Raw genomic sequence first — 15,441 nt, forward strand, 5'->3', positions numbered from 1 at the left:
TGAATGGATTCTATATGATGTTTTCTAGTCTGGCTGGTGCCAGACTGAATCCTATTGTTACCATATCACCATCCCAAGACAATGACTTCCGTCGTCGGCAGCATTCCCTTGTGACTGTCTCCTCACCTCATTTGCTACTTAGGCGGAAGCGGGCGAGGCAAGGAAGGTTTGACATTCATTTTCTGTTGCTATTTGAGGAGAGGGGCATTATGACTGTGAGGGCAGTTTGCTGTTCTCGGTGTCGGATGTGGGAGGCCCTGGAGTCTCCAAGCCTCCCGGACGTCTACATCTGCACCAAGTGCATCGAGATGCACCTCCTAAGGGACCGCGTTACGGAACTGGAGCTGCAGCTCGATGACCTTCGTCTGGTCAGGGAGAGCGAGGAGGTGATAGAGAGGAGTTGCAGGCAGGTGGTCACGCCGGGGCCACGGGAGGCAGACAAGTGGGTCACGGTTAGGAGGGGGAAGGGGAAAAGTCAGGTGATGGGGAGTACTCTGGTGGCTGTGCCCCTTAACAACAGGTACTCCTGTTTGAGTACTGTTGGGGGGGACAGCTTACCCGGGGGAAGCGACAGTGGCCGTGCCTCCGGCACAGAGTCTGGCCCTGTAGCTCAGAAGGGTAGGGCAAGGAAGAGGAGGGCAGTTGTGATAGGGGACTCGATAGTAAGGGGGTCAGATAGGCGATTCTGTGGACGCAGTCCAGAGACCTGGATGGTAGTTTGCCTCCCTGGTGCCAGGGTCCGGGATATTTCTGATCGTGTCCAAGATATCCTGAAGTGGGAGGGTGAGGAGCCAGAGGTCGTGGTACGTATAGGTACCAATGACATAGGTAGGAAAAGGGATGAGGTCCTGAAAGGAGAATATAGGGAGCTAGGAAGGGAGTTGAGAAAAAGGACCGCAAAGGTAGTAATCTTGGGATTACTGCCTGTGCCACGCGACAGTGAGAGTAGGAATGCGATGAGGTGGAGGATAAATGCGTGGCTGAGGGATTGGAGCAGGGGGCAGGGATTCAAGTTTTTGGATCATTGGGACCTCTTTTGGCGCAGGCGTGACCTGTACAAAAAGGACGGGTTACACTTGAATCCTAGGGGGACCAATATCCTAGCAGGGAGATTAGCGGGGGCTACTGAGGTGACTTTAAACTAGAATGGTTGCGGGGTGGGAATCAAATTAAAGAGGCTAGGTGTGAGGAGGTTAGTTCACAACAGGGGGATGGGAACCAGTGCAGAGAGACAGAGGGGTGTAAAGTGAGGGTAGAAGCAAAAAGTGCAAAGGAGAAAAGTAAAAGTGGCAGGCCGACAAATCCAGGGCAAGCATTAAAAAGGGCCACTTTTCAACATAATTGTATAAGGGCTAAGAGAGTTGTAAAAGAGCGCCTGAAGGCTTTATGTGTCAATGCAAGGAGCATTCGTAATAAGGTGGATGAATTGAAAGTGCAGATTGTTATTAATGATTATGATATAGTTGGGATCACAGAGACACGGCTCCAGGGTGACCAGGGATGGGAGCTCAACGTTCAGGGATATTCAATATTCAGGAGGGATAGACATGAAGGAAGGGGAGGTGGGGTGGCGTTGCTGGTTAAAGAAGAGATTAACGCAATAGAAAGGAAGGACATAAGCCGGGAAGATGTGGAATCGATATGGGTAGAGCTGCGTAACACTAAGGGGCAGAAGACACTGGTGGGAGTTGTGTACAGGCCACCTAACAGTAGTAGTGAGGTCGGAGATGGTATTAAACAGGATATTAGAAATGTGTGCAATAAAGGAACAGCAGTTATAATGGGTGACTTCAATCTACATGTAGACTGGGTGAACCAAATTGGTAAAGGTGCTGAGGAAGAGGATTTCTTGGAATGTATGCGGGATGGTTTTTTGAACCAACATGTCGAGGAACCAACTAGAGAGCAGGCTATTCTGGACTGGGTTTTGAGCAATGAGGAAGGGTTAATTAGCAATCTTGTCGTGAGAGGCCCCTTGGGTAAGAGTGACCATAATATGGTGGAATTCTTCATTAAGATGGAGAGTGACATAGTTAATTCAGAAACAAAGGTTCTGAACTTAAAGAGGGGTAACTTTGAAGGTATGAGACGTGAATTAGCTAAGATAGACTGGCAAATGACACTTAAAGGATTGACGGTGGATATGCAATGGCAAGCATTTAAAGGTTGCATGGATGAACTACAACAATTGTTCATCCCAATTTGGCAAAAGAATAAATCAAGGAAGGTAGTGCACCCATGGCTGACAAGAGAAATTAGGGATAGTATCAATTCCAAAGAAGAAGCATATAAATTAGCCAGAGAAAGTGGCTCACCTGAGGACTGGGAGAAATTCAGAGTTCAGCAGAGGAGGACAAAGGGCTTAATTAGGAAGGGGAAAAAATATTATGAGAGAAAACTGGCAGGGAACATAAAAACGGACTGTAAAAGCTTTTATAGATATGTAAAAAGGAAAAGACTGGTAAAGACAAATGTAGGTCCCCTACAGACAGAAACAGGTGAATTGATTATGGGGAGCAAGGTCATGGCAGACCAATTGAATAATTACTTTGGTTCTGTCTTCACTAAGGAGGACATAAATAATCTTCCAGAAATAGTAAGGGACAGAGGGTCCAGTGAGATGGAGGAACTGAGCGAAATACATGTTAGTAGGGAAGTGGTGTTAGGTAAATTGAAGGGATTGAAGGCAGATAAATCCCCAGGGCCGGATGGTCTGCATCCTAGAGTGCTTAAGGAAGTAGCCCAAGAAATAGTGGATGCATTAGTGATAATTTTTCAAAACTCGTTAGATTCTGGACTAGTTCCTGAGGATTGGAGGGTGGCTAATGTAACCCCACTTTTTAAAAAAGGAGGGAGAGAGAAACCGGGAAATTATAGACTGGTTAGCCTAACGTCGGTGGTGGGGAAACTGCTGGAGTCAGTTATCAAGGATGTGATAACAGCACATTTGGAAAGCAGTGAAATGATCAGACAAAGTCAGCATGGATTTGTGAAAGGAAAATCATGTCTGACGAATCTCATAGAATTTTTTGAGGATGTAACTAGTAGAGTGGATAGGGGAGAACCAGTGGATGTGGTATATTTGGATTTTCAAAAGGCTTTTGACAAGGTCCCACACAGGAGATTAGTGTGCAAACTTAAAGCACACAGTATTGGGGGTAAGGTATTGGTGTGGGTGGAGAATTGGTTAGCAGACAGGAAGCAAAGAGTGGGAATAAACGGGACCTTTTCAGAATGGCAGGCGGTGACTAGTGGGGTACCGCAAGGCTCAGTGCTGGGACCCCAGTTGTTTACAATATATATTAATGACTTGGATGAGGGAATTAAATGCAGCATCTCCAAGTTTGCGGATGACACGAAGCTGGGTGGCAGTGTTAGCAGTGAGGAGGATGCTAAGAGGATGCAGGGTGACTTGGATAGGTTGGGTGAGTGGGCAAATTCATGGCAGATGCAATTTAATGTGGATAAATGTGAAGTTATCCACTTTGGTGGCAAAAATAGGAAAACAGATTATTATCTGAATGGTGGTCGATTAGGAAAAGGGGAGGTGCAACGAGACCTGGGTGTCATTATACACCAGTCATTGAAAATGGGCATGCAGGTACAGCAGGCGGTGAAAAAGGCGAATGGTATGCTGGCATTTATAGCGAGAGGATTCGAGTACAGGAGCAGGGAGGTACTACTGCCGTTGTACAAGGCCTTGGTGAGACCACACCTGGAGTATTGTGTGCAGTTTTGGTCCCCTAATCTGAGGAAAGACATCTTTGCCATAGAGGGAGTACAAAGAAGGTTCACCAGATTGATTCCTGGGATGGCAGGACTTTCATATGAAGAAAGACTGGATGAACTGGGCTTGTACTCGTTGGAATTTAGAAGATTGAGGGGGGATCTGATTGAAACGTATAAGATCCTAAAGGGATTGGACAGGCTAGATGCAGGAAGATTGTTCCCGATGTTGGGGAAGTCCAGAACGAGGGGTCACAGTTTGAGGATAGGGGGGAAGCCTTTTAGGAGCGAGATTAGGAAAAACTTCTTCACACAGAGAGTGGTGAATCTGTGGAATTCTCTGCCACAGGAAACTGTTGAGGCCAGTTCATTGGCTATATTTAAGAGGGAGTTAGATATGCCCCTTGTGGTTACGGGGGTCGGGGGTATGGAGGGAAGGCTGGGGCGGGGTTCTGAGTTGGATGATCAGCCATAATCATAATAAATGGCGGTGCAGGCTCGAAGGGCCGAATGGCCTACTCCTGCACCTATTTTCTATGTTTCTATGTTTCTATTATGTGGATCTTCCCTGTCAGCCCTCAGCACTCTCAGTTACCAGTCAATACTAAAAGTCACCCTACAGATGTAACAGGGGTACAATAGCATAGCAGTCACTGAACTAACAGCCTGAGTTCTAGTCCACTGATCTGGGTGCAAAGTTTGGATTCCACCATGGAGACCTTGAATAGAGCTTGTCCCAGTAATGGGATCCATGAAACCTCTTGTTGTAAAACCCACCAGCTTCATTTACATTCTTCAGGGAAGAAAATCTGACACCCTTATTTAGCCTGGTGTTTAAGTGAGTCCAGGCCCACAAGCATGGATGAACAGCAAGATACTTGCTCAAGGGTAATTATTATGGACAATGAATGCTGGTATTTCCAGCAACGACCACATTCTGTGAAACAATGGGGAAAAAAATGTAGCATCGTACATGACTGACAAACTAATGATTGCCATGAGGTAGAAATGAGAACTGGAGGTGAATAATTTGCTGACTATCTCTGTTTTACTTCACCTGATCTAAATTGGGTAGCTCTGGAGAGATTGGGGACACATTTGATTTATGCTCAACTTCTGATCTGATGTAAATTTCACATGTAATGAAATTGTTCACAGAAAAGAAAAAGAAACTGGGTCATTTAAGGAAAGCACCTATTAAATGAACCAAGGTGACTGTTTTCCTTACAATGACACAACTGCTGTACGAAGACCATGATCAACCACAGCTTTACATGTCTGTGAATCTGCCTCCCTTTCAATGGTTTGCTTTTCCTCCAGTCTTCTCCCCCTTACACTGCAGGAGGAACTGGGAGGTTCCCCAGTTTGGTCCGCTTGGCTGTTCTTCATGGCCGAGGCCTAGCATTGCTTCCTGAGCATCCATCAGACCTGTTCTTCCTGACCCACATTAGCAAAACTCAATGTTGAAATTCTGGTTTCAAATCCCTCCATGTTTCACCTCCCCTCTATCTCTGTAACCTCCTTCCATCCTACTACCCTCTGGGCCATGCTTTCCACTATTCTCATCTCTGTGGGCCTTACGGGTGGCAGTACCTACGGGTGACATATCTCAGCTTAGGCTAAGAATCGAACCAGTTATCATTTGGACTATCCTTGACCTGAGAAGACAGCGAGATCTAACTGCTAATTGCCTTTCAGTGACCTGTGCCTAACCTACAAGTAGGGTTCCTGGCATTGCAAAGGGATGTGACACTCGTGCACTTTTAAATAAAGATCGGTTTACTCTCTTTATAAAACTATTACTTTGGGTCACTCTTCCCTGAAATATTAAAATGTTGCCTGATTTCTCAAGTGATACTGAGAATGCAATGGAGCTAAATGACTATATGGAGATTTAAAGCCCCTGGTCCTCGTCTTTCAGATTCACTTTGTAATTTCTGTAAATTGTGAATCAAACTGACACATCAGAGCTGTCTTCAGGATCTGTCTCCAGTCTGTGTTCATAAGACAACTTCTGCAGCTGGATGAAAGGTCTTTATTTGACAGTTGGCCTTTTCCATGGAGTATGTCTTATCAAATTGGATTCAAAGGCACTGGCACAAAGTTTTTAAATTACCATCGACTTGAGTAAATCTCTCATTTTGTTTTCTGTCCATTTCCTTTTCTCTTCCCATAAATCTCTCTCTCTTACTGGACCTTATTTTCTTCATTATGTTTTGTTGCTTCTTTCCTATCCCTCTCTCACCTTGTTTCCCATCTATTTACTCTTCCCATCCTTCTCCTTTTCTTTCTTCTTCCCCATTGCTTTCCCTTCTCTCGCTCCTACTACCTTTACAACTATCATCCCCTTTCTCATTACCTTCTGACTATTTCATCTCAACTTATACTTTCCCCATTTCTTCTTCATATTCCCTTCTCATATACTTTTCTCCTCCCCATTCTCTTCACTCTCCATGGTTTGCATGATCTTCTCTTCCCATTATTCACGTTGCTCACCACCTCTTTCTCATTATCCACGTGCTTTACTGTCTCTGCCTTTCCCATGCACCCTTTCCCATTTCTCTGCTATCTTTCACTTGCATCGGTTGACCTCTCAACCATCCTTTTCACCACCTTCACCGTTTAATCTTTCTCCCCATTATTTGTTTCTCCTTTATCTCTCTCCTGCTCTCTCTTTTCTCTCTCTCTCTCTCTTTCTGTCTCTCAATTCCCTCCGTCCCTCCTACATACTCCTCTGTGCTATCTTTTCCTCTTCTCTCCTCTCTGGCATATCCACCTCTCCTACTTCAGGGCAAGAAGCTATCTGCAAACATCAGTGATGACGCCGAGGAGGGAGAAGTATCGGACGAAGATAGCGCAGATGAGATTGAAGACGATTGCAAGTTAATGAATGGAGATGTAAGTAGAAAAATATAAACTGAGCATTTCTATTTGGTTCTCATGGTGTTGTGAAGAATAACACTGTCGTAATTTTATACGGACAGTAATTTCGAAATGTTAGAAATGGAACCACTCTAACCCATTAATCCCTTTTATATGTAGTGACAAAGATTGCAATTATCCTATTTTGACAATCATTAATGATGATTATTAAAGGTTCAGATGTTCCTTGAATGTTGGTGCGGGGGCTGAGAAGGGGATGCGGTATGAGAATAAGGAAGATTGTCAATGCCACAAGAGCACATTTGAAGTTAATTACCCTTTTTTAATTCTAGATGCTGTTGGGAAACCTCCCTGTCTTGGTGATTTTCCTGGTTAGTGCAGTGGATCTGTGCTTCTGGGAGAAATTAATGTTGTGATACCGTGAAAAATTAGTCACAGCATTGGTGGGTATTTAAAACAGCCAAAGATAGAGACAGCAAAGCCATTATAAAATTCTTTGGCGTTGGCACCAACATGGGATAATGAAGACTTATTTAATGAGGGCTATTCATCAGGATAAACATCAGAAAGAAAGAGGAAGAGAAAGAGTTTATGTGCTGGACCTCAGACAATTCTGGAGCAGAAAGATGGCGTTAAATTCCCCACCTGCTCACAGTGTGAAGCATGGGCTTGGGCAGTAGCAAGCAATTTTCAAATTTCAACCAGCACTTGATTGGCAATCCAATCTGAGGAGACGACAGCACAGGGGTGAATCAGGCAGGCTACTCCTGGCAGGATGGCGTATTGTTCAGTTCTTGGGGGAACAGAACCTTAAAGCACTGAAATTAGCTTAGCATAATGTTTGTTGAGACACCATTGACGGACCTCTTTGCCAAATTCATGCCCAGGGAGTGTTTGCTAGTGCAGTGAAAAGGGAACTTTACTCTATACCCAACCCATGCTGTTCCTGACCCAAGAGTGCCTGAAATGCAAAGCATTCAGTTCTGTAACTTTATGAGCTACATCAATTGGGTAGAAGTTTTAAATTAATTAGATTATAATGGTTGTCCCAGACAGTTCTAATATCACACACTGAAAATAATATGTGAAGATTAAACACTACTCGTTTTAGGTGTTAGGGCAGCAGAGAGAAAGACCTTTACTTTGTATTGATACATGGTGTACCTGCATCGTGACATTTGCCCTGTCACAATTCTGGAGAGTAGCTTCTTTCTGTTACCAAGGTTACGCATGAACTATTAATCGTCCATTCCATTGCATCTTCCCAGGAATTCTGGTTCCTCTCCTGTTCTTTCTGTTTGCGAACTAGCCACTGTACAGCTTTATGACCCAACACTATGGCAGCCCTTTCCCCTCCCACTGCTCATTGACGTATCAACGCCGCCTGGGTAAGAAACTGGGCGTCATTTGTTTTATTCTGCTTTTTCCTCATGCAATATTTTACACCCTCTCTCTTCTGAAAACACTTATTCCGTGCAGGAACAACACACTCAAAATGCTGGGGAACTCAGCAAGTCAGGCAACATCTGTGGAGAGGAGTAAACAGTTAATGTTTCAGGCTGAGACCCTTCATCTAGACTCATGATCATGAGGGAGGGGTTAGATTGATCTTAAAGAAGGCCAAACATTGGCACAACATCGTGTATTGTGCCGTAATGTTCTATGTTCTATGAAATATCGACTGTTTACTCCTCTCCAAAGATGCTGCCTGATCTTCTGAGTTCCTCCAACATCTAAAGGTTGCTCAAGATGTCCAACTTCTGCAGAATCTCCTGTGTTTGCTCCATGCTGAAGGAGTGTTTTCCACAGTAGCTGTCCAATGATAGCTACTTTAAGGATGTAGGCAAATACATAAATCAGCTGCTCCCCATGCCCATTCAGTGCAAAGCCACCCCCCAACGCTTCCAACAAGAGTCATGGAATATCTTCCAGGAGCAGAATGAATTTTGTTTCTATGTTGTGCATTCTATGTAATTCTTTGCAGCTTTCACATTGACTTCATGAGATTCTCTCTAATTAAGATTTCTGTGCTTCCATGCCTTTTCTTACTGCCTTTTCTTCCTTTTTGATGGCACATTCATATGAAGTGGAAGGTACCGTTGACTGAACTCGCGGCATCTTAACCCTCACCATCACCCCCATCACTCCCCACCATTGTCGCACATGGCATAGTACCGCAGAGTTGCTCAAAGGGAGTACTGAGGTGCCTTCCAGATATTAAAGAGGGGGCAACTTATAACTGAGGATCCTGGGGATCATGCTGCAGATTAACAACCTTAAATTATTCTGGCTAACCTCTGAAATGAAGTCAGAAAACAATAAAAATACATTAGGCAGCAGCTCTGCAGAGAGAAATATTGTGTTTTATGTCTGGTTAGCCTCTGTCCTGATCTTTCTAGGGAAGGGAGCTTTCTTAAACTTGCCACAGTTATAGGAAGTGTTACAGCAATAGTGAGTGATTAGATAGCGAGAGCATCAGTGTAGTGGGAACGCCAACTCCTTCGCAAGTAGCTTGCGTTTTCTAAGAAATGAAGGTTAACCTCACAGAACCATTAGGCTCTTCCAACACTTTTGATTATTATTTCCAAAAGTTCTGTGAAGGCCTACAGTATAGGAATGGGATGGGGCACAGTAGAAACTTCTGGCATGTGATTTGTCATTAGTGTCTCAGCTAGTGTGGTCATTCAGGAGTTAAAAATCAGGAAGTAGCTTTTCGCCCAACGCGTGGGAGAGATCTAAACTACTCTTCCCTCTGAAGGTTGTGGATGCCAAAGGGAAATTATAACTTTCAAGTACAATACCTCTTTTGCAGAGAAATGGTGGGTGAATGAAGTTCATTCACAAACATCCCTTTCAAAGAGCAGGCTCAGAGAGCTGGAAGTTGTTAGTACACCTCTCATCAAGGAACGTAATAGTAATAATAATAATAAGTACTTTATTGATCCCAAGTGGGAAATTATTTAGCAATATTTAAAAACACATTTAGTCCAGAATAAAAAATGGTATGAAATTTTAGCCTTGGGGCTTACCCAGTGTAGTGAAGAGCTGGAGATGAACGGGTGGGTGATGGTTAAGAGCATTCTCTTTGGTCACCTCAATGCTCCCAGTGACAAACAAGCGGCTTCATCTTTCACAATGATGTTGGTGTGGCGAAAGACCTCATTTACTGACTGCAGCGTCAATCCTTCTGAGTTAGATAGGTATTTTTATACTGTGTTAAGAAGAGCCTCAGTTTCCCTGAACTGCTAGGTTGCACCATCTGGATACTGACCCACACTGGGGGAGTTATGTGGCTCATCATTCCCACATTCAAATAGAGAATTAATGTCTAATCGGATGGTGCAGGTAGGGTTTTGAAATGTCTGTGTTAAACAACTCAAAAGACAAGTCTGGTACATCATTGATGTGTGTCGTCAAATGTAGCCAACAAACTTGCTCAGTTATAATCTGTGCCAGTCCTGTGTATGTCACAGTGGATAATGGATTTACTCAGTAGGTCAGGCAGCATCTACTGTGAAGAGATAAGCAGTGTTACGTTTCAGATCAAGAACAATTCGTCTACACTGAGACTCTTTGAGGGCAATGTTGGATTTCTGACAATTGGATTTAGTTTTAGAGCCAGAAACTGTATTGTATGCATTCTTCAGATTCGTGTCTGCCCATGAATCTCTTTAACTGCTGGCTGATGGAGTCCAACAGAGGGTCATCAGCGCAGAGGATTGTAGGGTCCTTGGACCTTTCAGCCATACAGAATAGGTGTTCAGTCAGAGCCTGTCTGTGGTTCCATGCATTTGTGATGGGGTCAACTGTAACGTGGGTGACTGTTTAATCTTCCGCAATACAATGGAGGCTGGAAGTTGGGAGCGATGTGGTGGAGGAGATGATATGTGAAAATGGCATTCCACCCAATCCCACCCTGCCTGGCTCCCCCCACTTTTAACAAACACAAATTAACACATCTGGGCCCATGTGAGCACAGTTAATTTGGCTAAGTGTGAGGTGTTTTCACTCCAATTAACAGGATACCACTAAAGTTATAACATTCTCCACCAACAGCAAGTTATTCATTATTGTGAATAGGCCAGTGATTTACACAAATAACTTTCCAAATGATTCACAGAAACATTTCCTGTCCAGGTCACACTGTTCTTGTCACCCTCAGTGCTGCATTTGGCCATCACCGCGACAGCGATGAAGTCCATTGAGAACTTGTGGCAGTTGGAACTTCATATTAGAAATGAAAGAATGTGGTATTTAATTATTATTTAATGGATTCTGACTATTATTTGCTTGAATATAGTTGCAGTTGGTTGTGTTACACTGAGATTATATTAATAATGTAACTCTCAGGATGTAGTTACACAGTTTCTTCAAAGTAAACCAGTTTTCAACATACCTATATGTCACCTTGAGATTCATTTCCTTGCAGGCCTTTGCAGGAAAAAATAAATACAATAGAATTTATGAAAAAACTATAAGTAACAAAGACTGGCAAACAACCAAAGTGCAAAGGAAGACAAATCGTACAAATAATAAACAAATAAATAAATAAATAATACTGAGTTGTAGAGTCACTGAGAGTGAGTCTGTAGATTGTGGAGTCAGTTCAGTGTGAGGTGAGTGAAGTTATCCACGCTGTTTCAGGAGCCTGATGGTTGAAGGGTAATAACTGTTTCTGAACCTGGTGGTGTGGGACCTAAGGCAACTGTACCTCCTGTCCAATTGTAGTATCTTGCTTCCATCCCAGCGAATATAAAGCTGACATTGAAATTGTAAGGCTAATGTATCACTCACTGAGCCAATTGTACAGTGTTTATGATTGTAGTGTTGATGCTGGTGTTGCTAATTGCTTGTGTCCTCTCCGTACTCACACTTGAGGTGTTTACCCTCTGTAGCTCACTCTTCACACACTGTATTTCCTCAACAATTCCCTCGCAAGGCATTTCCCCTCTGAAGCTGAGCTGTGTTCCCTTCGCAAAAAGATCAATGTGTATTCCCTCTGTGTGCTCACTCCTGGGTAGGACACTTTGTCAGTGTTACACATTGCAGTCGCCTTGTGCCAATGGTGAAGGAACTGAATGTTTCACTTGGATGATGGCTGCTCTGTCCTGGATGGTATCAAGCTTTTGGACCTCACTCTTCTAACACAAGTCCAGAGTATTCCATCTCAGTCCTGATGTGTGCCTTTAAAGTCCAACCCAATTTAAAACCTTCCCATTTGGAAGCTGTTAAAGGTATCAGACTTTCCAAAGCAGGTGATCGATGTTTGCAAGTCTCTCTCCCAAAATATCAGAAACACTATATGTTCCCCACTTTTATCAATCCCTGGCCTCAAGAAGGGATCAACTAGTTTACCAATCACAATAAAGAGAAATTCTGCAGATGCTGGAAATCTAAGCAACACACACAAAAGCTGGTGGAACGCAGCGGGTCAGGCAAGATCTACGGAAAAGAGTACGGTCCATGTTATGGGCCGAGACCCTTCAGCAAGACTGGAGAAAAAAGATGAGGAGCAGAGTAAGGAAGTGACTCTTCATCTTTTCTTTTTCCAGGCTGGAGAGCTGTGTGGCTTAGAGGCAAACATGGGGGTGACGGTGTTTCCATATACCTGCTTCCCTTGTTCTTCTTAGCAGTGGGGATCAAGCATTGAGAACCTGTGCTGTGGTGGTGGTAGGAATGAATGCACAGGGTGCTGGATGGGCTGCCAGCCAACTGGGCTGCTTTGTTCTAGGTTGTGTTGAGCATCCTGAGAGTCGTTGGAGATGCACTCTTCAAGCTGAGTGGAGAGTATTCCATCATGGTCTTGAATTGTGCCTTGTGGCTTTTGGAAAAGTTTTGGGATGTGAGGAGTGAGGAGGATTCTCAGGCTCTGGTATACCTGGCATTCATTCAGCTTCTGTAGGTTTCCTCTTATCTGTGATACATTCAGGTTGTCTAGTTGATTCTTTAGTCATTGGTGACCCCCGTGTATTGAGGGTGGGGTGTCAGTAAACGTAAAGCCATTGAATATTAAGGGAAGGTAGTTAGACTCTCTCTTGTTGAGAATAGTGATTGTGTGGCACTTTTGTGGCATGAATGTCACTTACCACTTACAAGCAAATGTCAATGTAGTCTATGTCTTGTTGCTTGTAGGCATGGACTGCTTCATTTGCTGAGGAGTTGCAAACAGAACTAACACCAGCAATGACCCTCACTTCTGACACTGACAAAGCAGCTAAAGATAAGAGCATAATGTATAGGTACAGAATTAGGCCATTCAGCCCATTGTGTCTGCTCCGCTATTTGATCGTAGCTGATTTATTTTTTCTCACAACCCTCTTCTGCCTGCTCCCATAATCTTTGATGCTGTTACTAATCAAAAACCTATCAACCTCCCCATTAAATTGACTTGCCTTCACAGCCATCTGTGGCAATGAATTCCACAGATTCACTACCCTCTATGAGGAATTTTTTTCCTCATTTCTTTTCTAAAAGTAAGCCCCTTTATAGTGAGGCTGTGCCCTCTAGTCCTAGACTATTGAAAACATCCTCTCCATATCCACTCTATCCCCGCCTTCAATATTTGGTAAGTTTCAATGAGATTTTTCCCCATTCTTCTAAACTAGCCATCAAACACTCCTCATAAGTTAACCCTGGGATCCTGGGATTATTCTCATAAACTTCTTCAATGTCAGCACATCCTTCCTTAGATAAGGGGCTCAAAACTGCTCACATTACAGCAAATGTGGTCTGACCAATGCCTTATAAAGCCTCAGCATTACTTCCTTGCTTTTATGTTCAAGTCCCCTCGGGATGAATACTAACATTACATTTGCCTACCTTACCATCGACTTGGTTAATCTTTAGGGAATCCTACACGAGGATTTCCAAATCAATTTGCACCTCTGTTTCCTAAATTTGCTCCTCATTACGAAAAATGTCTATGCCTTTATTCCCTGTACCAAAGATAGATTGGTCCAGGACGCTGCTCTGAAGAAATTTATTTAGAGATACAGCATGGTAACAGGCCCTTCGGCCCACAAACCTGCACCTCCCAATTACACCCTTGTGACCAATTAAACGACATCTTTGGAATGTAGGAGGAAACCGATGCACCCAGAGGAAAGCCACACGGCCATGGGTAGAACGTACAAACTCCTTACAGACGGCTGCAGAATTAAACCCAAATCGCTGTCGCTGTAATAGCATCACGAAAGCCCCCAAGCTACCGCGCCGCCCATCACTGCAAAAGAATCTCTGCAGTGATGCCCTGGGAAAATTGACCTGACGACCACAGCCATCTTCCTTTGTGTGAGTTGTGACTCCGTCCACAAGCAGGGACAAGGTCGGTGCGCAGATGTTGGCTCAGTAACCGTGTACTGAGCTGACGGGTTTGCACAGGGAGACTGTCCATCTGGGGGTGTGGTGCCTGAGGGCTGCTTGCTGATGTGAAGCGGGTGAGTGGAACATTGTAAAGGCAGGAGCTCGATGTGCTGTCAGTTGCTTTCTTCTGTTAGATCTTCTGAAGGAACCGTTTGACTTTGGTGCCCTTGCCAAAATAGCAAATGTTACTTTAACAATGTCAGGAAAGAACAATAATCCTGGCATATCAATGTTAAAATTTAAAAATAGGAATTCCAATCGAACGTACAAACAGGGTCAATGTCGAGGACAAAGATGTCAGTGGATGAGGAAGTTGTTGTCACCTGCCGTTGGGATAACGCTAGGATCAGCCTGAGCTCAGCTCCACTGTGCCCTCCTGGCAGGGTACAAGCTCAAGCTTTGTTGGCCAAACAAGACCAGGGCGGTGGTGAAATCCAAAATGTCAGCAAGAGGGGAGCGGGGGTAGGGCTGTGATGGGGGGAGGGTGCGCATGCAGTACCTTTGCGCAAGATGAGCTGACGTTTTTATACACAGCAAGCTGTTATGATCTAAACACACCAGCTGAACAGTTGCAGTTCCAAGCATAACCTTCAAAAGGCATTTAATTAAAATTCTTGATAATATTCCAGTTTTGTGGGAGGAGCAGGAAGCAGGAGGTGGGACTAATCAGATCCCTCTCTCAAACAGAGCAGAGAGAGAGTGGACCAAACAACCTCCTCCTCTCTTGTAGTGTTCTGCTAAAGTGATGGAGAAGTGATTGATGAGACATTTTCAGTGGCACGCGGGATATTTTCCTTCCCTCCAGATCATTGGGCAAAAGCATTAAAATCATATCATTTGCAGAATGGGAGATTCTATCCCCACTGTGCTGCCACGACATCAAAATATGTAATCACAAGTCACACATCCTGCATCACAGCCCCTCCTCGTTGCTCTGGAGTGGTGCTGGTTTGGACTGAGTGAACCTAAGTTGGCAGAGTCAGTGTGATAATCGCACACGGCTCTGGCTGAGTAGGATAGCCAGCTCCCCCGGAAGGAGAAAGAAGATGAAGTTAGCCTTCCAGTTCAAAACTCTCTGGGCAGATCCAACAAAATCTGTGATCTGTTACTGGATCTTAGTCTCCTGGGTGGACTTGTAAGGGTGCAGTTGAAGGAACGTGCACAAAGTGGTGGAGGAACTCTGCAGGTCAGGTAGCATCTATGGAGGGGGAATAAACAGGCTGAGGTCCTTCGTCAGGACTGGAAAGGAAGGGGGCAGAAGCCAGAATAAGAAAGTGGGGGGAAGGGGAGGAGCACTGAGAGAGGTGAGCCCAGATGAGGGGAAGGTGGCTGACTGGGGCAGGAGAGATGAAGCTAGGCAGTGATGGACAGCAAGGGTAGGGGCTGAAGAAGAAGAAATCTAATAGGGAAGAACAGTGGACCATGGAAGACAAGGAAGGAGAAGGGGAACCAAAAAAGAGGTGATGGGCA

At 44.3% G+C, this 15,441-nt stretch overlaps 1 protein-coding gene across 1 annotated transcript in view; it reads left to right on the forward strand.

The window, feature by feature from the left end:
* Positions 1-15,441, forward strand: part of plch2a (phospholipase C, eta 2a) — a 177,554-nt gene that overhangs the window by 80,453 nt on the left and 81,660 nt on the right. Inside the window, exon 10 of the mRNA XM_063033234.1 lies at positions 6,517-6,624. Coding sequence (XP_062889304.1) covers positions 6,517-6,624 — 108 coding nt within the window. The remainder of the gene's footprint in view (positions 1-6,516; positions 6,625-15,441) is intronic.

This window comes from Mobula hypostoma, chromosome 25 (assembly GCF_963921235.1).
Source record: "Mobula hypostoma chromosome 25, sMobHyp1.1, whole genome shotgun sequence".
Taxonomy (NCBI): domain Eukaryota; kingdom Metazoa; phylum Chordata; class Chondrichthyes; order Myliobatiformes; family Myliobatidae; genus Mobula; species Mobula hypostoma.